Here is a 27890-nt window from a genome sequence, read left to right on the forward strand (position 1 = left end):
ACTCTGTGCTGTCAGCTCTTGGCCACCCATTAAAAAAAGGATGCTATTTACCTGCAGGGTACTGGGGAGTATTTGTGGTAGGCAGAAGCACAGGCTTGCCTACCATAATTGGGTGTTGACATCTTAAAAGAGGAAGCCCAGCCACTGCTGGGAATTGTGTTTAAGCAAAAATGGGGAAAATATTAGAAGAGGGAAATTACAGCTGAGTTCAGAAGTGATGCTCTGCCGTCGGCACTCCTTGCTCGCTGCAGGCACTCCACCGGTGTGGCACCTCCCAGGCATACAATGTGGCAGGGCCTCAGGACTGAAAGGCCTTTCTGCCATGGGTGGGGGTGCTTAAATTCACGATAAACCCGATACGTCAGAAATATTACGGGCATTTTGTACGGAACTGCCTCTGATCTTGGCTTCGAGGCCCGTTTTTCGAAGCTCCTACCCTCGGACGGCCGCCGCCGCAAGAGGACAGCAACCGCGCTATATTTCCACGCGTCTCCGTGGGGCCGAGGCACCTCGGACGACCAGCGGGGTGAAGAGCGAACGGCTTTTGTGGCGAGGTCCCCCGCTCTCAGCCCCGCTGCAAACTCCCGGAGTAGCGCCCGCGGGGAAACGCCTCACGCAGCCGCGCACCACCCTCCGGGACAGACAGGCGCTCGCCGGCGCCCGGCCCTACGCTGGCCGCCCCGCCCCAAGTACCCAGCTCCCACAGGGGAAACCACCGTCGCACCCCGCCCTCCAGCCGGCGGTGGGGCGGGACGTAGCGCCCGGCCCCACCCACTTCCGCCGCGGCCGCGAGGGCCCGCCGGGAAAGCGGCGGCGCCCCGCCCATCGCCGGAGAGGTGGAGTGAGGAGGGGCGGGGGCACGCGCGCGGCACACGGGTCCCCGCGCCGCTGCCCCGCCCTTCCCCGCTCCCCGCCCCTCGCCGCCCGCGGTGCCGGCAGCGACGAGGTGGGTACGGCGGAACCGCCGCCCCCCCCTCCCCTCCTCCCCTCGAGGCGGTGTGAGGGGGTGGCCGCGGCGGCGGGGAGGCCCCTCGCGGCCCCCCCGCCGCCTGAGGGAGAGACGGGACCGCCCTCAGGCCTAACGGCCGCGCGGGACGCGCGGAGCGGCGGGCACCCGTCCCGTCCCGTCCGGTCTGGTCCCGGAGCGGGGAGGAGCCGTGGGGGGGCCCCAGGGAGGCGGGCGGCCCAGCCCGGCGGGGAGGGAGGGCTGGAGGTGGCGAAACCCGGGGCGCGGCGGGTCCGCCTCTCTCATTGATGAAATTTAAATTGCTCGGGGTTTGCCTCCCGCCCGCCGGCCCGGGAGGGAGTGCTCGGCTGAGGGGCCAGCGCGGCGGGCGGGCGGGCCGCGCCCAGCACCGGGGCCGGGGCCGCCGTCTCTCTCTCTCCTCGCCGCTTCCCCGCCGCGCAGCTGCTTGACCGCCGGCGGCCAGCCTCCGCAGGGGCCAGCTTCGGGGCAGAAATAAACCAACCCCAAACCCCATTCAGTCTGTATTTATAAGAGCAGAGTGTTTATTTTATTAAAGAGCAAAAATGTCGTCTTTCGCGAAAGGTAAGCTTACGTGCTTTGTAAATTTTTTTGACTCTTTGGCTGCGTATATATAGATCTCTGCTTTTTTTTTTTTTTTCTTTCCAGCAGCCCAGGAGAGTACAGGCAGCGGTAGGTGTAGCAGCCCGATCAGCAGCTAAGTTGCGACGTGCAAGGGCTTCCGCAAAGTGTTACTTGTTATTTGCCAGCAGGGCGTCTGCCGTTTCTGCTCTGCTCGGTTCCCCTACCCCGGTGATGCGAGGCTCTCTCGGGCAGTTGTAGCGGTGGGGCTTCTATCGGCGGCTCATGCACAGGCAGGATCTGGAGCGTACAGGGGGATCCTGCAAGTGCAAATCTCCCACCTTCACTAAGAGGCCTGATAAAGTTGGGGGAAAAAGAGCACTGAGGTCGAGCGTCTGCACTTTTTTTCAGAGGATTGAGTGTATTTTGGTGTTTTCTGATCCCGATAGGCTCTTGCCCTCTCCTTTACTCTCTGCATGTGTGAGCATGTGTGTACGTGGTCTGAGTTTCAGATTCCTTTATTGCGAAATAGCAAACCAGCCCACAAGAGGTCATTTTGGGAAGAAAAATTACTTTGGTGCATTGCTGTGGCAGTTCTCTTTCCCTCCTTGCTGATATTCCTAGCTTGTGTGCTTTTTGTAATGAAACCCATGCCTGTAGGTTTCCTTAAAATAAATCTATGCAGCTATCTATTAACAAACGTAACACTGCCTATAGAAAGAACATGAGAAGGTTTTTTACTGTATGAACTTGGATGTTGCAGGAAACAGAGGGCCTTCACAGGCTTTGGGAAATCACTGTTGCTCACTCAGTGGGTGTCTAGGACTCTGCAATACTTGTTGGGAAATGCATTGAGTGTCTGCAGATGTCCTGTGGCACCTGGGCAAAGTGCGGAGAGCTGAAGGGGGAGAAGTGTTACAGTCTCGTGGCTCAGCCAGCCTCTCTGAAAGTTATCACGATAAGCCCCTTGCTGTGAAATATGTTAAAAAAATACGTTCTGTATTTTTTTAAAATGGAATTGGCTTATCTCAGGCTACTGCTGAAGGTAGCCATCTTGCAGGCAAGTGGTATTATTTATGAAATGGAAAGATGGAGAAACCCAAGTGAAGATCACAACCAGTTTTTAAAATACAACCAAGGATTTGAGAATCTTAAAAGCTTTTTTAGAAATAGTGTCCACCATTTAAGTGCTCTTTTATCAAGCCAATAGTACTAAAACATGTTGCCAATGCCAAGTGATATTTTTAGCATGAGGATCAGCTGCTAGACTGAGAAACCCAGCTGTGTCTGACCATAACACCTAAACTCTTGGTGTGTGTAGCCAGCAGGAACGGCTTCCCAGGTTGCAAACTTCTGAGTTAGCTCAGGCTAACCTGCTCATCTGTTCAGGAGAGAAAGAGAGAGAGAGCGTATAGGTTTCACTTCATGTACGGTTCAGTCCAACATATGTTGACAAATTTTCCCTCCAGTAGTAGGAAAAGAAAAACATTTGTAAAGGCTGAGTGGGTACGTTCAGTTGTAAAAATCAAATGAAGTAATATTTACTAGCATTGCGCATTATAGTATATTTAAAGAGATTTTTATCCTTGTCAGGGATAAAAATTGCCTTTAACTTTCAGCGGAGTTGGTGGAAGTTGAGGCATTCACTCTACCTGCAGCACAATGTTCAGGGATAGAGCGTTTGAAGTTCAGCTGTGTGTTGTAACTTACTGGCCACCCTTCTTGATTTTTATGCAAGTAGTCTGGCTCCAAGGAGACCTAAATAATTTTCTGCTGCAGGTCTTTCTGTGTGCATTTTTGGATTGCAAAAGTAATTACAATTCCTAACCCTCAGCCCAAAAGTTCCCCAGTTTCTTCACAAGTGGGGGGACTTCTTGCTTGACTTGTCCGACAACTCTCTCCTGTGCTGGGTCCTTGTATACTGGGTGCCAAGGCAGTGAAATTCTCTTCTGAGTGAATTAATGAACAAAACTAATCAATCTTCATGCCCTCTTCACTTTCAGTGTAGAGTACAGAGAGGGAGGGCAGAAAGGAAATACATACAAACCCTTAAGTAAGGGGTCACCGCTGTTCTGTGCTTGTGCAGTTTTTCTGAGGACATCTGTTGCTTATTTTGTTTCTGATAGTGTACAAAGACCTCCTTTTTCTTAGGTTGATCTGATGTATCATATTTTGGTTTTTCATACATCAGTTATAAAGTTATGTATCATAAACCTGCAAATACTCTGCCATATGCTGTAGTTCATGCTGTGAGGGCAGGGGGCAGGTTAGTAGTGACAGCAGAGCACAAAAGCATGCTAGAAATACCCATGGGCACAGGAGCATTTGAGTGAAACTCTCCATGGTTCAGACACCACCATGAACTTGATTAAAGAACTCTCCTTTCCCTACTACTTAAGGAAGTACTTTTTACTGAAGACATTAAAATAAGGTATTCTGGGTGGTCATTTTTACAAAGCTCAGTGTTTTCTGAAGCCTCAATGATTTAGTCATGCTCTTCTGTTCTGTGCTAATTTCCTGTGTGGGCTGGTCCCCTGAGCCTCTTCCACTACCTTGGCCCACCCTGTTCTTCCTTCAGATGAGTGTTTAAAAATACTGATCCCATAAAAGTGGGCTTAGCCTGAAATCTGAGGCGTTGGTTGCAAAATAACTTGGAAGGGGCATTTCTTTTTAAAAATAATTTGGGAGTTCATGGCCACATATGTACCCTTGGGAATCTCTTCCTGTAATTATCCAACACCCCTGCCTCCCATTTGATTTTTAGAGGCGCAGTAACTACTTTCCATTGTAGCCTTAGGAAATTTTACGTGCCTGTAGGGAATAGCTGATTTTAGATATGCAGTTGCATGGCTTTTCTACTTCCTCATTGCTGCTAGGGTGAAAAGGGAAATAAACCTTCACCTGGGCTGTTAAATTTAACAGGAGCTCATGTTAAAGCACTGCAGTTGTCTTTCAACTAGTGGTAGGCAGGGATGCATAAATATCAGCTTCTTCCCCAAAACTGAGGGGGCAGCCACACAGGAAAAACTAGTGAGGAGATAATTTCTGTTTGGAGTGGATGCACTGATGCTGCTGTTGCAGTTGTGCTTTGGGGAGCCTTTAGAGAGTGCCTTAGATCCCCATCCAGTCTAAATCCTGGTGGACATATCTTAAGAAAAAAGCTTAAAAGCCTCTGCCTTACAATGGCATGTTAAAAGCAGAAAAACTTTGAGTTACGGTATTCAGATTCTCGTGTATGCAGAATGGATAGTTTTCCTGCATCAAGGCAAATGCATGTTTTTATGGACTCCAGTCATGTCCTTCCTCTCTCTTTCCCCAAAATAATAATAGTACTAATAGCACTAATAATGCTTTCCCTGAGCAACTGTGCCCTGGCATGTTGAATCTGGATGAAACTGAGTGGTTGCAGTAGTCGTTAAATGGTCAACATAAAGCCTAAATATTATCTGTTGCCAACGAAGGGTGCAGCCATCAGGGCTGATAGCTTTGGCAGCCTGGATTTTGGTGAGAAATGCCCCATCTAGCTGGCTGGTCTGCATGCTTGATGCTTGGTGTTTGGAAAAAGCAACAGGTTTGCCTTGCTTCTCTGTGAGGATGTTGGTGATCAAACGCATTTAGGATTTGCTTATTAAGTTGTGGAGAATTTATAGTATTACAAAAAAGCAACAAACTAGGACATTATCACACATTTACTCTTATGATAGCTTTTTCTTTTGATTTGTTTGCGATGTTATTTAATCTCTGAGTGCTTCTATCTGGCAGATACAAGTCTTTTGGCTAATATGAGCAAAAAAGTTTTCCTACTTACATGGCAGCCTGGGAAAGTTGCTAGCTTGGCTCTGCCTTGCTTAGCCTCAATGTGTTTAACAGCACAGATGACTGTGTTGAATACTTGATATTTGCAGAGTTTATTTGGAGATGCGTTGCATCATATTGGGAGGTTCACATGTTTTACAGGCTGATGAACTGTGAGAAATGGCCACTGTTCCTGCTGTAAGAGAAGTCATGCACTACAGCACGTTGCAGGGAGGATTACAAACATCTGAAAGTATCTCCTAGCAGTTGTTTCTCTGGAAGTTTAAACAGTGTTTGAGTACACATCGATTTGAAATGTGTGAATGAAAGGACAGTACATGTAGCAGTTCAGTATGAAGGTATTAAGCTGGTCTAGACTTCCTTGTTTTACTGTAGGAGAAGGTGCTTCCTAATGAAGAGCTGTGCGTGTTTTTACATATTTGACCTGGAAAGATATGCCTAACAGGCTTTCAACTATTACCTGTTTTTACTACTAAGTGAAGCATTTGATTAAAAAAACCAACCTATTATTCATTGTACAGATTAAGATGAGCGTTTCCCCTGTGTTGCACCACACACAGTATGTGTACTGCAGCATTATCTGTCTTTTTTTTTTGTCCTTTTTTTTTCCCTCCCCTACCTGCAAAACAGCGCAGTCAGGAAAATGGCTTCTGTGGACTTCAAAGTGAGGATGAGATAATGTCACTGAGTCTGAGATACACCTTCTTTAAAAAAAAACCACACAAAATAAAAACTGTATTAAAATGAACTGCTTCTGGCTTTCTTAGACATTCTCAATAGAATAGCCTTTTAATACATGTTCTAAATAAGTGAACTTTAAACACAGGTTCCTCTTCTAACAATATTTTCTGGCAGTATCACTCTGTTCGCTTGTAAAGTTTCCTCCTGTCCCTTTTGCACTACTATTCAGGGTGTTTCTAAAATCCAGCTATATTTGGCAATACATCACTGTCTGCATTACAGAGAAGTGATTACTTAAGGGATTTGGCAGAAATTAAATTAACTGAGGTCTTTAGAGAACATACTCAGAATGTCTTTTGAGAACACACTTGCTTCAAATGCTTTCTGTTGGAAAATAAAGTCATGTTATCTCCTGTTTCTTTCTGCAATGTGGACTGTATAGAACATTTGTGGATTTACTCTTTTTCACGTTTAGGGAGCTTATCGCTTTCAAAAGCAAAACAAATGCTAAAGTGATAGACAGGCTAATTTTCTAGGTTGCTTAGTAACTGAAATGCATGCTGTAGTGTGAAAATACGGTAAAGTAAGGGAATATTTACTGGAACAAACTGAAGATTGTGTGAAAGAGCAGTCTATAAATAATTAAAGCATATGTTTTTATTTACTTGTGTGAACAGAAGGATACCCTCAATAACAATGTTATACATAAAAATTTTTTTAGTGAAAAGGTTTTTCACACTTCTACTTGCTAAAGTATGTTGATGCGGTAGGATGTGAATTCTTTGGCTCTGTAGCAAAAAAAAGTGTACCGTTGTGGATCTTTGGACGCTTCTTGAGATGGATCATTGATCTTTTGGGACTTTTTTGAGTTTTGAGAGAAGGGGGGTTGGTCTGTGGCCCCAATTTAAGGTCTGTTCTCCAAGTTACTAACAACAAAAACTCCAGATTCCTGGAGTGCTAGCACAGTGATAAAATGAGACTAGATTATGTGAGTTTATTTTTAAAAGAAAATGGAAGACTATTTGCCATCTAAGTTAGTTTTCTTTTCCTTTAACTCATTTTTTAAATTTTCATTTAAGATTTCAGCAAAGCAATGTCTCAGGCTGGCACTTCACAGTTTCAGGAAGTCATTCGCCAAGAGCTGGAGTATTCCATGAAAGTAGAACTTGATAAGATACTTGCAACCGCACCGTCAAATGAGCTAGAGGTAAGGATCATGATGTGGACTCAACTCAAAGCATGGGAAATTAGATGCAGAAAATTGAGGCAAATTTTCTACAGGCAGACAAATCACAGAATACCACGATCCTTATTTTTGAGATGTACTCTGATCCTGTATGGAAGAGTAGCCTGGATACAATGTCAGTAGGAGACTTTCAGTTCCTTATGAGCTGGGTGACAGAGTTAAGTGCGTAATCATCTTTAGTTATTAAAGGTGCTATGTAATCTTAAATGGATTACAGAAGGGGAGGGTAAAGCTGTTATCCTAAAGGTTGGGCCAAATTCTAATGGTTATGATTTTGACTAAAGACTTGTCTTTTAGGTATCCTACTTGGTTTTGTACCTTCAGTTTTAGTGGAAATTAGCTTTTAGTGCTTTTTAGAATTTTACTGAAATTTTAGCATGTCTCTATTTCAGTGCTGATAAAATTACTCCTGTGAATAGGTTGTACTTCAAGTTTGTAGAAATGCTTCTGTGATTGAATAGGTATGCATTAACTACCACCATTAACTAATGCATTTCTTCTTTGTAGCACGCTAAAAAGGACCTAGAAGGATTTAAGAAGCTATTTCATAGATTCTTACAAGAAAAGGGACCATCTGTGGACTGGGGGAAGATTCAGAGACCACCAGAAGATTCTGTAAGTTGTGATGAAGTGACAGTCTGTAGGGAACATAAAACCGATAATTGCTGCTTGTGGCAGATGTAGTCGCCCATAGAACTGCCATGGGTCTGTAAAATCATGTAGGACAACACTTTTGGGTTCTAACTGAAAAATAATTATTTATTGACATATGTAGTATGTGTTCCTGAACATCAGGTCCTGCTTAACGTATGTGTCAATTTCTTTGGTGTTATTTTGTTAGTTCTTTGAGCAGGAGAACAAAATGGGGCAGATGCCATCTTACCATTTGGTACCTTTTTTGGAGTAAATGGTAACTTATGTTAGAGGGGAAGTAGGTAGGACCCTTGTTCCCCTTTCCCTCCTGCCTGTGAAAGAAGGTTGTGCACCTCAGATGAGACTGTTTCCAGCAATCTATTCTGCTAAATAATTTGAAAGGGACATATGGCAAGTGGGCTGGGTTATATAGCTCATTTAGCAACTTCTGTAGACTACAGCAACTCAGTAAAAGCGAGGAATCCAAAACAAGTAGTCAGCTGGAGGGTTTGAGTGTAATTTTCTAATGTCAGCTATGTTGTTATAACTTATAACCTGCCACTTGAGCTGCTGCTGAAAAAGCACTAAATTTTTTTCAGTACTGTTTGGTAGTGAAATAAACACTTCCTATTAAACCTAACCTAATTTTATTGATTCATCTGTGGCCCTAGGCTGTCTTTTGACTCCTGTGTAACTAAAGGTGTAGTTGTGCTATGAATTCTTGCTTTTCCCAGTGTGTAGTGGTCTTGGCATATTGTGGGACTTCTGTGTCCTCACACATTTGTGGTTTCTCTTAGCCTCTCTGTGGTGATTCAATTGAGGCTCTGTTCCCAGCTGAAAGGCAGGCTGTCCAGTTACTTCCAGAACAGACGCAGTGCTGCTCTCTGAAGCGTCGGAAGAATGATGCTGTTTTAGAGCAAGTCTAGGGTTTTTCCAAGGTTGAGCTTTAACAAGTTTTACCCTTTAACAAGGTTTTCTTTTAGCTTCAGAAAACTGTGATGTCTCTCTCTTGTGTACTATAGCACTGAATGAAGTGTTGCTTTGGAGAGAAAAATCCACCATCAATAAAGAGGCCAAGGTGAGAAACTGGAGTTTTAGGTAGCGTGACTTACAAGGAAGGCTGAAGAAAAGGGGGTTGCTTTTAGTCTAGAGGGGTGAGACTCTGGGGAGTGATAAGTCTTTCAAATATGTAAAAAGGTAGTTGCAGCAAGGAAAGGAATAAACTGTTCTCTGTGTCAAGAAAAGGCCTGGGATTAAATGACAGCAATTTGATGCGAATGAATGGGCTGCTTTGTAGCGAGGGAGAGCTATTATCTATTTTTAAAGTTTTCACACCTTCAGCAGAAAAACTTTCAAGTTCTGTAAAGGACTGAAAATTACTTGGTAGGACATTGGGAGCAAATGTCAGACAGGAGGGTTGTAAGACACTGAAATAGACTGATGGGAAATTCCCAGGCAAGGCAAGCTCTAAAAAATAGAAGTTAGACAACAGTCTAACTTAAGGTCACAGAGGGCTGGAAGGAGGGCAGGATTAGAAAGAGTATCTCTTTTCCTTATGGCCTGTACTGGCTTATTCTCATCTCTGTCCCTTAGCTATATACCAACTTTTGACCAAAAAGGGGGGGGCGGAAAAAACCCCAAAATGGTAAGGCTCCTGCAAAATTGGATCACTTTGGCTTAGGTAACATGGATGCATGATCTTGGAGGAAATTTTGCTTCCTAGCATGAACTCCAAATCAAATGATCATACTTGATAGATGTCACAGAAGAAAGCTAGGGAAGAATACCCACAAATGTCCTTCTGTCCCTCCTTAGCTTCATATTAAATATCTCTTGCTCTAGGATTCCTTGGTTAAGATGATACTTAGACTTCCTGATCTGACAGGAGGTGGGTTGAATGCTCTCAAAAATTGAGAGCAAACTCAATTTTCTTGAATATTTTTATTCTTTTCTTGTTTTCCTGACTGTAAGAGTTCTGTTTTCCTGCCAAAGTCAAAGCCTGCTTATGTTTATTCTGCCTCCACCCTCTTTTAAGTCATATAGGGGACCTACCATGGAGAGTGAAATGTGTCTTACGTGAAACATTTTTCAGGTGACCTGCAGTATAACTTCTCCCAAATTATTCTTTGCTGAGGGGTATGAGTTGTGGAATAATGAGATAAAAATTGATTTATTGAACACCAGAATTCCAGAATTATCAGTGTAATTAGTATAGGTAAGAACAGTAGGAGCTTTTAGAAGGGGTAAGGAGTGATAATTTTAGAAGGGCTTCAGAATAAATACTGCGGTACTGAGTTCTTTGGGACCTGTATCCATCTGTGAATAAATGCAGGTTTTCTCTGAGTGCTTTTGTTTAGCTCTAGTTGATTTTTTCTTTTCCTAGCTATAAAAACTCATAGTGTACTCTCCTCCTGGTCCTGTTAGAACAGCACAGAGGATGGTACACACAAGACTCGTTTAGGAAATTGGTTGGTAATCTTGAAAGCAATGTCTTGTTCGGATAACCTTCTTTTACAAGGTGGTGCTGTGCTCAGCTGCTTTTGAGAATCTTGCACTGCAAGTAGCATGGCCTAGAAAGCAACAACCTACTCTCCCTAATATGAATGTATTTGCCAGTGATTGTTTTGGAGAATTGGTTTGCTGCTTGGTCAGTCCAAAGTGCTGAGAATTGTGGCATGTGTAATCTTTAGCTCATATCTAGTAGAGCTAAAAGTATGTGTTTAGGTATATAAGTATATGTGTGTGTGTATATGCATACGTACAAGTGTCCGTATATCTATAAAAAAAGTAAAAGCATCCAAAAATGTGACAAAATGTGGGGTTGTTGGGTTTTTTGTTTATTTTTAACAGATTTTAAAAGTTCCCGAATAGTTTATTGCATTTATAGGCTTTGTCTTTTAATTTTCTATTTTATATAATCTGCTCCTGACTTTTGGATTAGGGGTCAGAAAGGTGTTTCAGGCTTTTGCCCAATGTCATGGGACTGTGCTATGCAGGAGCAGAATCTCTGATTAGACTTCCGTGGGTCATATGATGTGTTATCCATTGTACTTTTTCTTTGACTGTAGTTTTCTATTCTTTCTTGAAGCCTCTACTGACAAGAAAAGGCTCCTGTCAGTCAATTGAAATAGAAATTATTGTCTTCTAGTATTCCTCCATTTTTTACTCTGCAATGGGAAATTTCATCACAGACCTCCATGGTATCATGGTAACAGCTAATACCAATGGGCAGGCAAATTGTACCCATTTCACATTACACTGGTAAATTTTTTTTTCCTTGCAGAAGCTTTGCTTCCATGTGTCCAAAGGCTTACAGTGATAGCTGGCATAGTTAGGACCCATTACTGTTACAGTCTTCATAGAAGAAAGTGTACTTAGAGTGCTGGTTAACAAGGAGACGAGGTAAAGAATGTGGACATGGCAAGTGTAATTAACCCTGTTGATGTAGTTTGCAGTGATCTGTTTGAGCTGGAAGCAATAGCAAAGTCCTGCTGGAAGGCCTCCAAAGGAACTGCAGCGATCAAGTTAACCTCAGAGTAGCGATGCAAAACCTCATCTAGGATGTAAAGAGCGCATGTGAAGCAATGTGAGTGTGAAAGGAGCTTGTCTATTGGAGGTTTTGTTTCCCTGGTGGTCAGATTCTTGTTTGCAGCTCAAGTTGTCATCTCTGTGAACCATATTATGAAGGAAAGGAATGAATGTCATGCTCTTACTCAAAAGCAACACTCAATACTCAAATACTCAAAAGTCTTCCTAATCTTAAACTCTGGAAACAAGCTTTAAGGGTTCACTTGGTGCTATTTCTAAAACTGTCCCTTGGCGCTGAGTAAATATGTCCTTGTTCTTCTCTAAGTACGTATTGACTAATACGGGTGTATGTATCCCTTTCCAGTCTACCCATGATGACAGCCCTGATACTCATTTTGTCTGTCTCTGACAAATTCAGAAACAAATTTCAGCAGAAGTATGCTGGAATCTGTTAGTCAAACTCCATTGTTGCCTTGTGCAAACTGTTCTGAAAATCACTTCAGTGACATCATCTGCAAAACCAAAAGAAGCTAGATATGTCATCCCAGAACAATCCCAAACCGCAGTTTTGAGACATGTCTCAAATGAGTAACACTGTAGTCATGCATCTGTAAGCCATGCCATCCCTACCCGTTTTTGTTCCTGAAATATTTCCCCATCAGCGCTTAATTGTCAAGTCCACTGTTCCAAACCCTTAGAGCAAGAATTGATTTTTGTTACTGTGGAGCACTTCTTATGCTTCTGTGTATGCTTAGAGCTGCATATTAGTGCCTACATGTGACTGGAACTGCTAGATGATGGCACTGGCATCCGGCAGTCCTGATGCTGCAAGGATCCTGCTTGAATTTGAGTCCCTGACATTTGTTATTCTCTGAATTAAAGGCCCTTCAAGAGCCAGGGCTTCATTGCCAAGTTGTCATTTCCAATGCCTATGCCAAAAGAAATTGAAATATTCAGCGAGGCTGAGTTACAAAATTTGTGTTGTAGCCAATGCAACATCCAGTGAGCTAAATCCTTGACGGAGGGCCTGGATGGTTTTTACTCTGAGCTGCATAAGCTAGTCTCGGACATGATAGTGAAGGCATAAAAGGATGGTTGGCACTTTAGCAAAAGCAGATGATTTTGAGGCAGTCTGGCCCTGAACTGAGTGGCAGACTTGCTTCTTTTTGGAGAGCTATATTGTGAGTGATGCAAGAAGAACTTGGTGAGACTTGAAAGTTGAAATAATTTCTTTGGCTGTTCAGAGGGTGTCTGAACATTGTGGGTGTGACTCGCATCCCACCCAACTAAAGCTCAAACCTAAATGTTTTAAATCCATTTCCAGTGTAATACGGAGTGGTATTGACCTTAGAGTGGACAGGAAATGATGGCAGGGAGTAAGGATCTAGTCACATTTCTCTCCCGAATTTACCCAGCACCAAGTATAAATTGCTCTAGATCTTGTTGGATAGTGAATTGTTAGCTAAGCTTTCTGAAACACCTTCAGTACATTAAAATCAGTGTTTACCATCTCTTTGTTAATGAGAAGAATGGTTGTTTTTAAGGGTGTCTACCCAGCATGAACACAATCTTTGTTGTACACAAAACACAGTGAGATTGTGCTTTTTGCACACTTCTGTTCCTGAGAAGTTCTAGGAGCTTTGGAATGAAGTTCCTGCGTATGTTCTCAGAAATGGTAGCCATGTGTGGGGTTTTTTTGGGGAACAATCTTACATTGACGATATGTAGCTACCCTGACCCTTGAGTAACTAATATCAGTATTGACCTTTGGGAGGGTCTGTGGGTAAGTGGATGGTAAGGATCAGTGTAGTTACAGAGTGAAAACAGTGTTTAGCAAAAGCACTTTGTAAAAAAGTGTTTGCTCTTAGAGTTGCTTACTCTGTAAGTAGGATGACAGTCTTTTTAGATAAGAACTGAGAGGATATGTGCATGTGTGTTAATTTTTCTCAGTGTGTGCTTGGAATTGGAAATCTGCCGTTGGTTCCTACATTCATGACCCCTTGTGCTGTATCAGCTGTCCTTGCCTTTCTGACAAAACCACGTTGGCAACTTTCAGAATCTTTTACCTTCAATAGTTTGTTCAGATGTATCCTGCAATGCTGAAGTGCTGTATCCGTGTCCTGCCTCCCTCATTTATTCTCCGTGTTTCCTTTTGAAAATACAGCAGAATAAATGAGCTGTGGATAGAATAAACTAACTATGAACAGATGGTATTCCTGAACGGATATGCATTTGGAATAAGAGAGGGATTGCACTAGATCAAAAAGCTCCAGTTCAGTTTGATTTTTGCATATTAACATTCTGCAAACCTGCTTATATCGAAGATCCTTCCATATATCTAGAAGATTGCTAAAGGACTTTCTTGTATGTAGTCTTAATTTTAATGGAAAGGAAGGGTAAAAGGAAGGGAAGTGATGCATGAGATGCAAAGGACTTTGAGTTCTCCTGCATGAAAACAGTTTTACCGCAGCCTTATAGAATGTGCCTCCATTATTCTTGTCTAGCACAGCCATAGCTGTTGGAAGGTAGTGCCTAAGGTGTAAATTCTCTTTGATAGCTTGGCGTGCCTGGTGAAAAAGGTGCAGTTTCCAGTTGGAGCTGGAATAGTGCAATTCTTTGTATCCTTCCTTTCTCCATCCTCCCCTAGCTTCCACTTAGCAATAAATCTGAAATGGAGAAAATCCTGTTCTGTTTAAAGGTTCCTTTGACTTGTTCTGTCCTCTAGATCTGCAATGACTAGACGACCAGATCTGACTTGCAAACCTGTTGCTACATCTTGGCTTGAAGCTGTGGTTTTGATCCAGGTGTTCCTGGCCTCTGTGGCCTTCAGATTCTGTCCCTTGCACCTGTTTCATTCTTAATAGCCTCATAAAATGTTCGTGGTGGTGTAATGCCAATGCAGCAGCCATCCTGCTCTGGACTGCCTGAAGCAGTGAGCTGTGGGAACAGATGAAGTTGTCTTGTTTGCCACACAGTCCTGTTAGGGATTGCTGAAGTCTTCACGCAGAACATGTGGTGGATGCTGTTAATAGGTGACTTTCTGATAGATGTGGACAGTGCTGCTGTTAATTCAGTTGTGCTGATGTGCTCTGTTGCATGAACAGAGACGTCTGGGGATGCTAAGGCATTGCTGATGCAAGATCAGTCTAGCGTGTGCCTCTCTTTGGTTACAGAACTGCTTGCTGATAACTAATTGCTAGACCTGTTGTTACTGCTATCATTGTGCAGTGGTTCACTTAGGTCAGTTGCTTCTGTTTGTGGAGGGTGTGCCATGCAGCAGCTTTGGGTTTACTGGTGACAAGCTCCATAAACTGCCGGTGTTTTCAGGTCAGCTGTAGCTGATTGGCAATCCCTTGAGGCAGGATTATGTGAGTGATAAAGTTTTTATTTGTTGTGAAGATTGCCATACAAGCTTCCCTTTGAGTAGACTTTATAGTCTGGCCTTCTTGTCCAATTAAGGAAAGGTACTGCATGTATAATCTGTTTCCCACTTCCTCATACCTGAAGCAGCTGACTCTTCTAGTCCTTATTTACTGTCATCTCTGAATATTTTCAAGAGCCTTCTCTAGTTCAGAATATGCTTGTGTGTGTACACACAGCATATGCGTATATGTTCTGTTTGCTTTCTTTTTTTTCCTAAATATTAGTCTTCTAGTTCTCTGCATCTCACTTCCTGGAAAGAATGAGCTTCTTGGCTAAGTTATAAATAAAACAACTCTGCAGACTTGAAAGCTTTCTCTGTCTTAATTTAGCTGAATAACTCTATTGCCGGTCATAAGTTTCCCAATGAAGGGCCGTAGTGTTCCTCTGTAACATAAAGTGCTTGTGTGGGCAATCTGAAAAGGTCCTTTTTGAAATCAGCAGATATGAGTATTTAGGAAGTGGCTTCAACACGATGTTTATCTAGGTTGCCACAGCTGCCCCAACTAAGTAACCTTCTCATCCTGTTATTCTTTCAACAATTGTTTATGCATGTGGCAGAATTATATTGGAAACCAGGATAGATGCAAGTGTCAAGTATTAGTAGCTTAGTAACCTTTGGCTGATGTGAACACAACTCAGGGCCTCCACTTGGGGAGGAGGAACAACAGTATTTAAGGATGCCTAGAGAAACGTAGGCTCCTGCCATCGCTAAATGGAGAAGAGCCAGGAGGGATATTTCCTTCAGACCTCACAGGTGGATAGGTCGTTTCTCACCTTACAGCTAGTCTTCCTTATTAAGCTGCTGTTGTTGATCTGACTTTTCCAATACTACACCTCCCACCACTTCTGGTGTGGGGGAAGGAAGCGTACAAGCCCTGTAGAAATAGTTCAACTATTAGTAGGTTGGGCCTGCTTCTGTTCCTCTTCCCCCTTTAAGGAGCAGGAATCATCAAGGCTGGTGCGTTGTGCATCTTTGATGTGAGAATATGCAACTTCAAAACCAAGCAAACAAACCTACTGGTTTGTTTCAAGATATTTTACATCTTCTCCATTTAACATTACAATTTCATATAAGTGCAGATGTTGCTGTTTATTTACCAAAGGTCTGTGTAGACTTAAACTTCTTAAAAATATTTTGTGGGTTGTTTAGATGTTATGAATGAATCTTCTGCATTAAAAGAGGTGCATTAACAGGTTGCTGCCTAACACCCAAAGTAACTCATTTTGGACATCTCCTAGGATGCTGAGTTCCCAACTTTGCAGGCAGAAACCTCCCTGCCCTAATCCCCACCACTGCACACACCCCCCGCCCCCCCCCCCCCCCCCGCCAAAAAAAAAAAAGAAAAAAAAGAAAAATAAACCAAACAGAAAACCCCAAAGCAAAATCTGTGAAGAGCCTTACCTCAGGGAGACCTAAGGGCAGATACTGCTGGAGGAACTTGTGGTTAGGAACTGGTGCCTGCTCCCCAGGGTGGAGCACTGCAGTGCAGGGCAGAGCAGGCTTGGCATGGGGCAGAGCCGGGATCCCACCAGTCCTGGGAGCTGCTGCCAGGCTGTTCCCCTCTGGGAAGACCAGGCATTTGGGCTGCACCATGATGGGTCTTTTATCCCAGTGCTCAGTCATACCTGAACTGCTGTGGAGCCATGTTTGGCTGCTCCCAGTTTTGCTTATCCTGGGTTACACATCTTTCAAGCCTTTGCTGAAGCAGGACTGTGGAGATGTGTCCAAAATAACTGCTGTTAAATTTAAAATGTGGAGAGGAATGATATGATAAGAGGTACTGATTCGACTTTTATGTTACGGGGCATCACTGTTATCTTCTGTGAAGTCTCATGCCTGAGCCCGGTGGTAGAGTTTTGTACTGGAAAACTGACGGTTTGGTGTTTTATTTCCTGCTATTTGAGGTCTGGTTTAGGGTCTTTTGCCCCTCTTCCCAGGGACTCCATTCATTTCTAGCTGTCACCTTATTTTCCACCTTCTGTCTTATAAACTTCAGCTGTCTTTTCCTTACTTATTTCAACCTCCTGTCATCTTTGGATTATGCAACTGCGTAGAATTTATAACCTGGAGGCATGAAGCTGTGCCAGGGTTTGGGGTAGGGAAGGGGGAAGGGGGAATGGGAAAAGGCTGCAGTTGGCCAGACATCGTAACCAGCGAATCTGGGGGAGGCCTTGGAGAGAAAAAAACCAAGGCAAAAGGGGATTAATATTTCCCTTCTGATCACAATATTTCATATCTTGCCTGTTTTTCTTGGAATAATACATGGCACAATCCTGTTATCTCTAGGCACTGCGTGACTAATTGTGAAGATGTGTTTGTGATTAAAACAGTTGTTTAATTTCTTGATACTGCTAGATAAAGAACCTTTTTGCCTGAAATGAATGCTGTCACACCCTCACATGAGAAAGCTGGAATGGGAAGACTTTACCATATTGCTTCCCTAGCAGTGGTCCAACTAAGATACCTTTCAGTAACATATTTGCTCTATCATAGGAATTTGCATAAATTATTCATAATGAGTTGTGAAGTTATCAGTTAAACCACACATTTAAAGCTGTCAGCCTTTTTAACGAAGGGATCTTGGAGAGCTGTTTTTAACCAGCTAGTTAACAAGGAAGGAGACGTTTTTTAATTCTCAGTTCAAGGTAGCAGAAATCCAGCACAGTCCTTTTGATTATTTTTTAAGCATTGTGTTTTATTTCATAATATTGTGATACAATACAAACCTGAGATGCTATCAAACCTGCTGGGACCCCCCAAAACCTTGTTTGAAAACTGTCTCTTAGATTTGTGAATCAAATTGTGACGATGTAGGTAAATTTCTAGGGATCAAAATTCTGGTTTTCCACTCCCTTGGGCTTTATTGATCCATGCAGGTTTTACTGATAAATCGGTGTGCTTCTCAATGACTAAAATGGTGTGTTGTTTCTATGGCCAGCATTCTCTGCAGATTAAGTGGGAAATAGCATGCCAACATCACCTGCTTTGTTTAATAAGTTAATTTCTTTCTCTAAGGAGAGCCTATTACTAGCAGAAGACTGCAGCAGTGATTGTGTTACTGCTTGCTGCCTGAGCCACAGTAAATCCATGTCTACCTTCTAGCCTGCTGAAAGAGTGAATAAAAACTGTTTAACTACCAAGTCTGTGACTGTGACTTAGCTGGAAAGTGGTAGCTTAAATACATAAGATTTTCCTTTTTACTCTTACAAGTTAAATTGTTTACCTTGAGTGCAACAATAACTTTACACTTAGGATAGTCTGTGCGTTGCTCCTAAAGCCCCTTACCTCCATACGGTTTTGGCATAGGGAACCTCTACTGCTTTTGAAACACGGAGAAGTACAGTTGAGTCTGAACTGGTAGATAGGAATGCAAGAACTTGGTTAAGAGCACATAGATGGAAACATTTCTATCTTTAATGTGTTGGTTAAATCTTAGTATAGGGTAATGAGCAAGTCTGGATGTTACCTTTTTTCCTGGGAACAGCATAGCCTGGGGCTACCCACGTTCCCAGTACCTGCTTGAAACAAGCAGCAAAGTTCCTGGCGTTTGTGCAGAATGTAGCTTTAAAAATTGCATTAAAAGAAAGTAATTACTAGGCTTGCTCACGAAGCCTCAGCGTTTTAGTTGCATATCTTTGTTTTGATGGGTACATATCACAAAACTATCAAAATTTGTCTTCTTCCCCAGTAACACTGCCCACTGAGCCAAAAATCAAGTCACAACATTGACATAATTTTTAATGTTCAACAGATAATGTTTCAACAAGGAATCTGGTGCTATTCTTACACTTAATGTTTTCATACTAGCTTAAAATATGTTAGTGAGAAATTAGGGCTTTCACGTTAAGTGAATTGCTTGCTTTTTTGGAGTACATATCTTACACATTGGGAAATTTTTTGAAATGGAATGAGTTCAAGTAGCTGCATTGAGATGCTCCTCCTGGGCCAGTTTCCACTGTTTGAGTAATAAGAGTTTAGTCATTATGCTGTAACTTGTGGAGTGATCTTATCTTTAAATATATACTGTAAGCCTTCCAGATCCTGTGTAGGGCAGAATTTCCCTTATGTGAGGGATCTGCTCTCATCTGCTGCCTGTGGTGTACTGAAATGCTGGAATTGAACCAACTCTGCTCTCTACCCCCACACATCCAAGTAAGAATGACTCTATCCTCTCATCCGAGACGAACATGACTCTTGTTCCAGTGCAATGTGAATTTCCGTTTGAACTTGAGCCTGGCTTGCCCAAAGCAAACACTGTTCTGAAAACTACTCTGTATGTATTTGTTTTTGGAAATCAGCTGTGGATATTACACACCCCTTATCAGAACTAAAATAATTTTCTTGTTGCGAGAATACACACAGCACTGAAACACCAAGGCTTTTCTTCAAAGGAAAGTCTCTAGAAGGGCAGGCTAAAGGATAATTATATTGATTTTGTTCTAACAGTTTTGGCATGATACTTGTTGCATTGTTACCTTTGTTTCCTTGACTTCGGCGCTTTGGATTAGGAGGCAAGTAATGCCTAATGTAAGGCACACTGCCATTACAAGTCTGATTTTTCCTCTCCATCATTAGCCCCAAATGTAGCCCACAGTCCATTTTTAAACCTGTAGGATATAGCTGTCAGCAAGGTAGAAGACTTTCTGCAAGGTGTAATGTGAGCTGGATGAACACATCCTGAAAACAGCAAGATAAGAACTGGGAACTATTGCACTTCGTAGCATGCTATTGGGAGAGATGAATCATTACATTGGACTAGTAGTTGGAATAAAAATTGGTTTCAACTGACTCAAAGAACCAACCTTTTGCCAAGAATGTTGTGTCTGACAACCTCAGAGCAAAGTATCAAAGAAAAAATGCAAGTTTAAGCTGCTTGGGGAAGAAAAGTTTTGTCCTGCATGCAGAGCCTGTGTTCTTAAATTGTGGTCTGGTTGAAGGGGGACATCTTACTGGGGAAGTGAGTTAGATGGCTCACACAGAGACCCCCTCTTCTGCAAGGCAAGAGGAGGGTGGTAAGTGGCATGGCTGGAGTCAGGCCAGTAATACTATTGAGTAAATTTCCTCTACCTGGAAGAACAGAGACATTTTTTTCATCTAGATGAAGCTGATAGTGACTAGTGTCACAAAGTCTATAGAACTTCTCAAGAGAAGATGTTGTAGTGATAAATCGGGTTGTTTGTAATGTAACAGATCAGCTCATTGTAGACTCATTTTGCAAATGTTCTTTAGTGTCATAAATCATATAAACAATTGTGGGTATTATTGCCAAATTTTAAGTTTTGAAAGGTTTTAGGAGAAAACAATTTCCTTCTAAATATCTGACTGCTGATTGGTTGGCTGGTTTGTTTTTACAGATCCAGCCCTATGAGAAGATAAAGGCCAGAGGACTGCCTGATAACATTGCTTCTGTCTTAAACAAGCTGGTGGTCGTGAAACTAAATGGCGGCTTGGGCACAAGCATGGGTTGTAAAGGCCCCAAAAGTCTTATTGGGGTGCGGAACGAGAACACCTTCTTGGATCTGACAGTTCAGCAGATTGAGGTAACTTTTGATGGGCTTTTCTTTCTATGTTGGAGGAAGCAAGACACACTGAGTTTCTGCTGTATGACTGTTTAAGCGACATCACAGTGGAGGCTTGTCAAAAGGAAGAGCAGAGGGAAATAAGGTCTGGTCACAGTGCTAGTGGAGAATTGCTTTGGAAGAATAGGCATGAAAGGGACAGAGCAATTGGCAACTGAACTCTGTCTACTCTGCACGTGCTAGCACAAGTGTAATTCAGCCTGTGCACACCAACCCAGACGGTGATTGCGTCCAGAAACACGAGCAATCAAATTGTGGACCTAGCCTGGCAAGGCTAACTCCTGGGCTTGTTTCCGACTCCTCCAGCTGCAAATTTAAGTTCAGCTTTTTAAAAGCGTTTTTTTTTTTTTAATGTGCATTAGAACAAAGCCCTTCACAGCAGCTCCAAGTTCCTTGTCGAATTAAAACTCTCATGCTGGAAGCAATTGCTGGCATTTTCCTCTGAAGAAAGAAAAGAATATAACAGCTGCTGATGTTGAGAGAGGACATTTCAGATTGTTTTTAATGCAGAATGTTCCTTTTACAGCAGATAATTCTTAAGGTGGTCATTACAGTAGGAAATTGGGCGTGCCTGCTCCACAGATTCTGGAGCTCCAACAATTTTTGCTTCAGTGTGGTGTTCGTGTGGAGTGACTCTCCCATGTATGTTACAGTTCTAGAGCAGACTTAAATGTCCTAATCCTGTGGCGTTGTGGGCGCTTTCTCATACGGGTCATTATGGAAGTCTCTGACTCCACCAGAGGGTAATGATCGTGAACATTGCCCAGCAGACGAGGGCAATCTGATACACAAAACTTAAAACTCGCTGAAGTATTTTCTTTTTTCTTCTGCGCGCTCTGTTTTTGGTGGAATGTGGTCAGGTTTTCTGATTTTTGCCTTTGCTGTGCACATGGAAATGTGCTTGTGTATTTCAGCTCCGTTCTATAGATTCCCAAATAATTAACGTGGTGACATTTTGTTCATTATGTAGTCTTGATACTACTGTCCATCTCATAGCCTGCCAAGAGGGCTCAAAAGTGTTTACTGTGCAGAGAAGGTTTTGAAACTTCACCCTGACAGACTAATAATTTGAGGGTAAAAATGCTGCTTGTAATCAACAGTAGCCTAATATTTAAAATAATCATTTTGTGGCATTGTGCTTTTCAAATTTTAAATCTTGATGCAGATTTAAGAACAAAGATTATTTATACATTATTGTGGGCCTTGCCTTTACTACTTAGAAGAATCTGTTGTCCTTCACCTGACTTATTACACTTTCTGTCATCATAAGCACACCTCTCTTACCTCATGTGTTTTGTTATTTCCAGTCTGTTTGATCAAATTCTCCCAAAATCTTAGGTGTCAGGAGTTAAAGCTAATACATGTTGAATTTACCATTTCTTTCCCATCTCAGCATTTAAACAAATCCTACAACACCGATGTTCCTCTTGTTCTGATGAATTCCTTCAACACTGATGATGACACAAAGAAGATCTTGCAGAAATACAGTCACAGCCGTGTGAAGATATATACTTTTAATCAAAGCAGGTATCAAAAAAACTTTTCCACTTGGGGTGAAAGGAAAAACCAGCTTGCATTTCTCCATATCCCAAATGGTGTGGGTTTTTAGTTTGAGATGCTGAGGCAGCAACAGTGTCTTCGTACCCATGTTCAGTCTCTATTTTGGGCCTCTCTGAAAGACTGAAACATGAGGGTGTTAAGAAGAGACAAAGGCAATGTATTAAAACTAGGGAGAGGGGTGTGTTGGGGGGGACGGTTTTGAAGAAGCCTGTGAAAGTGTACTGGACGCTGGCCACTTGATTCCTGAATTTGCTTTTAGGAGGCATTTGCTTTAGAGAAGAACAATCTCTAAAGTGGCTGATGTCAGAGGTATGCTTGGCGTGCTCTGAGCTTGCATTTTGGAGGAAAGCTGTTTTACAGCATGGCCGGAAAACCGGCTTTAAATCCTTGAATGAGAGATTGCATTCTGCAGTGCTTCAGTGATAGCGCAGTATTTGGGCGGGTCTTTCAATTCAGGGTATTTACACTAACCTAGAAAGCACGTCTTCAAAAGCTGTATGAAAAAGCCCATGTAGTTACACCTTTACTGTTGTATTTTGGTTTTCTCCATGGTAGTCTGACGTTGGTGACAACTTAAAACCCATTGTCTTCCCAGGTATCCTAGAATTAACAAGGAAACTCTGCTGCCAATAGCCAAGGATGTGTCTTACTCAGGAGAGAATACAGAGTGCTGGTATCCCCCAGGCCATGGAGATATCTATGCCAGTTTCTATAACTCTGGTCTGCTGGATAACCTTATCGCAGAAGGGAAGGAATATATTTTTGTATCCAATATAGATAACTTGGGTGCCACTGTGGACCTTTACATTCTTAACCATCTTATGAACCCACCCAATGGAAAACGCTGTGAATTTGTCATGGAAGTCACAAACAAAACCAGGGCGGATGTGAAGGTAACAGGAAATAGTTGTGCAAGTCTGTCTGGATGCCTGGCATGTTGGTGAAAATCTGAGCCTCTTGTCTCTTCTGGATGCATGAATTCAGACTACATTAAATCTTCTTATAGCTATTTCAGGCACCATTTAACACATCAGCTGTGATCTAATTTGAGATGCACAAAATCAGCAAGTTTATAAAGTTCTAATTCATGGAACAAATTGGATCTAGGTTCTGGGCAACAGCAGGCAAGGACAGCCTGGACTTGACTGATGGATTCACACAAGGGATTTCTGTAGGGTGCAGGTCACAACCTCCATACCTTCTCCAGACTGTCATAGAAGGGAGAAGTTTGGGGGTGGTGAATTAGAGCACTGAAGGCTGGGATACAGCAGTTGTACCTCTGCTGACTGAAAACTGCCTAAGCTACTCACCCAGCCATCAAGGCGTGCGTTGCACAACGCAGCTTGGTGTAGCTGCCAATCTGCTCCTGCACTAACCGCTTGACTTTGACAAGTTGTCAGATCTGGACTTTGTACAATGTTTGTGGCCATGTATCAAATACTTCCAGCGTGCAGTAATTGGTGCCGTAACTGTACTTTGCTTCTATCCTTTTAAATATGAGGAGAGGGAGGAAACATTATCTCCTCTGTATTCCTTACATATTCTAAGAAAGCTCTGATGTAGTCCTATAAAACCACAGAAATGCACTGTAACAATACAGTCAGGTCACTGAAATAAGTGCCACAAATACAGAATGATTAGATTTAATTTAGATTTTGCTCTGTAATCTACCAAAGTACTGCTGAAGGTGATTTTTGACAACTTGCAAAATATTCTCAACAATTTTCATGACAAGAATTAACTGTTTTGGAGTGCTGAAACATGATCATTTGACAGATCTGACTGTGCTTTAACATACTCTATAATTAGTAACCTGGTAGATGAACACAGGCAACATGTTTTCACTGAGGTTCAACTTTAAATGCCAACAAAACAGTGTGTCTGTTTGGGGTGAGGGGAGGGTTTCTCTGGCATCTCACGAACAGGACTTAAAGCTGCTGCTTTGACCCTTGCAGGGTGGCACACTTACGCAATATGAAAACAAGCTGAGGCTGGTGGAGATAGCTCAGGTCCCAAAAGCACACGTGGATGAATTCAAGTCTGTGTCAAAATTCAAAATATTCAATACCAACAATTTGTGGATTGCTCTGTCTGCGATTAAAAGGCTGCAAGAGAAAAACGCTATTGACATGGAGATCATTGTTAACCCAAAGGTAATCAGCTAGTAGAACTTTAGAGGAAATGGACTCAAAAGAACTGTTCGTTTCTAGGTAACTAAACGGACTGCTGCCTTCAAAAAGGAGCTGGTCTGTTGGTAAATGCAGAGCTCTGCCTTAGGCTGTCTCTAGTTCTGAGTGCCATTACCTGCTGGTTGTGTTTACGTGAGTTTTCTCTTCCAGACTCTGGATGGAGGCTTGAATGTTATCCAGCTGGAGACTGCAGTTGGTGCTGCTATTAAGAGTTTTGAGAACTCTCTCGGGATAAATGTACCTCGTAGTCGTTTTCTGCCTGTTAAGACCACATCAGATCTCTTGCTTGTGATGTCAAATTTGTATAGCCTTAATGCTGGGTCTCTAACAATGAGTGAGAAGCGTGAATTTCCAACAGTACCTCTTGTCAAACTGGGAAGTTCTTTCACAAAGGTAAACTCCTACAATTATACTTTGTTTTAATCTTTGAATAAAAATAGTCCATAGCAATAAGTTAAAAGGGAGGTTTACTTTCTACCTACCTCTGCTCATTTGGGCATTCCCTTTGTCCTTTGTAAAGAATTGTTAGGCTGTTAGAATACAAACAGCTTAACATGTGTGCATAATGTCATCCTGCTGTTCAGGGCTCCTTCACCCTGTCAGCTGATGAAACAGAAGGGTGAATTGGGTTGTGTGTAGTCTCTAGGGTTTGTCCAACTTTGGGATGCTGCCCTCACTGCTTCTCATAGCAATCGCTGGCAGCAATGACAATACTGTGTTGCTTTCAAAGTAGCAACTTTATTATAGTAGAGGCAGATTCCAGAGAGATCCCCAAAAGGATCCTGCACTTGTCTTAATCCACAGATGGATTTAAACTGTCTCTATTCTTTCTGTTCTCCAAAGGTTCAGGATTACCTGCGGAGGTTTGAAAGTATTCCAGATATGCTAGAGCTGGATCATCTTACAGTTTCAGGTGATGTTACATTTGGGAAGAATGTTTCATTAAAGGTGAGTGTGTAATTGGGACGATCCTGCAATAAACATGTCTGATCTCTGCTCCTTGATAACAGATCCTGCCTAAGTCAGTGCCTTTACACACAGTCCACAGAGGCACTCGCAGGAATTAAGTAACCAGCCCAAGGACTGCAGAGGCTGAGACTGAATGCTGACCCTTACAACTTGAGTGCAGGGTGTTACTGGTGTAGCTGCTTCTCTGTACAGTCCCAGGGAGAGCTGAGGTTTGTCTATGACCCTGTAAAACACCACAGACCTCATGACTCTGTGTTCAAAACACTGCTTATATCTTTGTCCTTTATCTCTACATGGCATGCACCACCTCACCTCTGGAGCTGTCTTTATAGCCACAGGCCCCACCTTATCAGTTCAGGGTTCTAGACTTAGTAAACGTTGGAGCTGACCAAGTTAGTTTATCATCCTGCCAATTCTTCCTTAGGATCTGCCAGTCATGGCAGAACATTGTCATGGTCCTGTAGCAGTCAGGGCTAGCATAGCTGCTGACACAGATGGGTGCAAGGTGGGACTGCAACCAACAGCATGTGAACTGGCTTAGGCTATAGTCAGGCTGCATGGTCACACATGTGACTGTTCCCAGCTGTGGGGAATCTGCCTTACAGTGGTAATGGTGAACTGCACCATCACATACCGAGGTGGGTAACATTGCTGCACCTAAAAGCAAGCAAATGTGATAAGAGCACTTAGAACAGGGGTGTATCTTCAAAGAAGGCATCAGGTCTGCATGTAAGCTGACAGTATCTGCTATGCTGGTAATCAGTGTGCCCAATATTGCTTGTTTAAAATCTCTGGGGGTGGGGGGAAGTCTATTCTGAAGCAATTAACTAAATGCATCCAGGATCTGGCTGTGTTACAGCTGATGCCTATCTAGTCCTCTGAGCAACCCTGCTCTAGCATATTCCAAGTCAAGAGGTAACAAAGTTTCTGATCACTTGCTTTCTCTTCTGTAAACTCAGGGAACCGTCATCATCATTGCAAATCATGGTGACAGAATTGACATCCCAGCTGGAGCCGTGCTAGAGAACAAAATTGTGTCTGGCAACCTTCGGATCCTGGACCACTGAGTCAGTGAACAGGCGCGGCAGGTTCTGTGCACTGCTGTGCTAAACCAGCCTCGTTAATGGGAAGAACCTCTTAGGCATTAGAAATATAAGTACACAGAGGGCCTACGCTTTGTCATCATCACAGTACCCTGCAGTATTAATTTAAAATTAATTTCTCTTGCTTATCTTTTTAAGCAGACACATAGTGCAGTGGATGTGCGTAATGCTTCAGTCAGTCCTTAAAGAGATTCTGTAACTCAGTTAATATAACCTTGAAGTGCAATACTGTTTGTCTTGAGGTAAGATGGACAGATCTTTGATAAGACGTTAAGAGGCTTGCCTCTGACCCTTAGTAGTTTTGAATTGCTTGCAACTGCAGAAATAAAGCTGTGAAGCAATACATGTGGGACAACATGGTTAGCTACTCATGTGACTTACTTATGAAGTATAAGTGGCAGGCAGAGTTGAAAAACCAAATGTTTCACTACTGCTAACTGGGCTGTTAAACCCCCTGTATTTCATGTGCTCACAAACACCCCACTCTGCAGCCCTCTTTAACCCCACAAACTACACCAGGATGTTCTGCCCCAGTTGTGTGTCAAGATACTGGGGTAAGGCTGTCAGTACCTCCATTTCTGCATCATGAGAGACTGAATTGTCAGTGTTCCAAACTTGCCCAAAGAATCTAATGCTCGAGAGAAATGCCTCAGTATCTGTGTGTGGTGGTTGCTTTTTCACATCCCATTTAAGACTGGATCTCCTGTTAATATCTGAATCCTTGAGCTGCCCTCTCTTTTTCAATAAATGGCTCGTGCTGACCACACCCATGTTCCTGCTGCCACAGCCATGTATGTTAATTTATCTTTTCTTGAGTCATTTCTGAATTTGTACAGGAATCAAAATCCCTGTCCTGATCACTATTGATGTCTTTCTCTTGTATTCACATGCAGACAACTTTATTTTATAAGCTTAGTATAACACTGGTATGTATCATTAAAGAAGTTGGTCTTTAAAAACAATTGTGATTTGATAGCTTTATTTTGACTGACAATGAATGACATCTGTTACACTAACAGATAAGCATGCGTGTCTGAAGACACCATAGGCACACACGCACTGCAGACCATTCTGTTGTACATAGTTGTCACAGGGTTAGGCACTCAGACTAGGGTTAGGTAAAGAGGTGAGGTGAAAGACACAGGCACTTTTTACTTAGTTACTGGCAGCATCCAGTCTTAAAAGGTAGTATTAAAAACTCTTCAATAAATTAATTTCAGTTGTACCTTCCTTAATGGTGCAACCTTTTATAAGCAGCCTAAAAACTTTAAAATTTGTCCTGCACTGTTTTCTGTGCCCTCCTTGTGTTGTACACACCACTCTGTACCCTTAGAGCTACAGAGTGACCGGCAGAGTCCTAAACCAGTCCCTGTCCATGGCACTGCCTGGTCCGTGGCTGGGTGGCTGCAGGAAGCCATCCCACAGGAGCCTGTTTGCCTGCTACTGTCCCATTCCACCAGAAGGCCCCTGTTTGGCTGTCACTGCTAAGAGTTATGTCACAACTGTATCCTGTAGGTTGTGGCTTCAGCAACTGACACTTGATTAGAAAATCCTATCTTCAGCTGGCAGTAGAGCCCAGCTGTGAGAAATCCCCTGAAACAGGACTGCTCCCTAAC

General features: G+C 42.8%; 1 protein-coding gene across 2 annotated transcripts; it reads left to right on the forward strand.

The window, feature by feature from the left end:
- Positions 1-814: 814 nt before the first annotated feature.
- Positions 815-27236, forward strand: UGP2 (UDP-glucose pyrophosphorylase 2). 2 transcript variants are annotated; one of them, XM_075088387.1, is made up of 10 exons: positions 815-946; positions 7123-7250; positions 7797-7904; positions 20229-20414; positions 21847-21980; positions 22609-22906; positions 23969-24166; positions 24353-24595; positions 25046-25150; positions 26131-27236. In XM_075088387.1, exons 2-10 carry the CDS (start codon positions 7137-7139, stop codon positions 26236-26238), a joined length of 1494 nt encoding a protein of 497 aa, XP_074944488.1. In that variant the 5' UTR covers positions 815-946; positions 7123-7136; the 3' UTR covers positions 26239-27236. The 2 variants fall into 2 exon arrangements, with proteins under 2 accessions (XP_074944488.1, XP_074944487.1); XM_075088386.1 differs by lacking the exon at positions 815-946 and adding an exon at positions 1293-1549.
- Positions 27237-27890: the final 654 nt, after the last annotated feature.

The sequence above is a fragment of the Phalacrocorax aristotelis genome, chromosome 3 (assembly GCF_949628215.1).
Source record: "Phalacrocorax aristotelis chromosome 3, bGulAri2.1, whole genome shotgun sequence".
NCBI classification, from domain to species: Eukaryota; Metazoa; Chordata; class Aves; order Suliformes; family Phalacrocoracidae; genus Phalacrocorax; species Phalacrocorax aristotelis.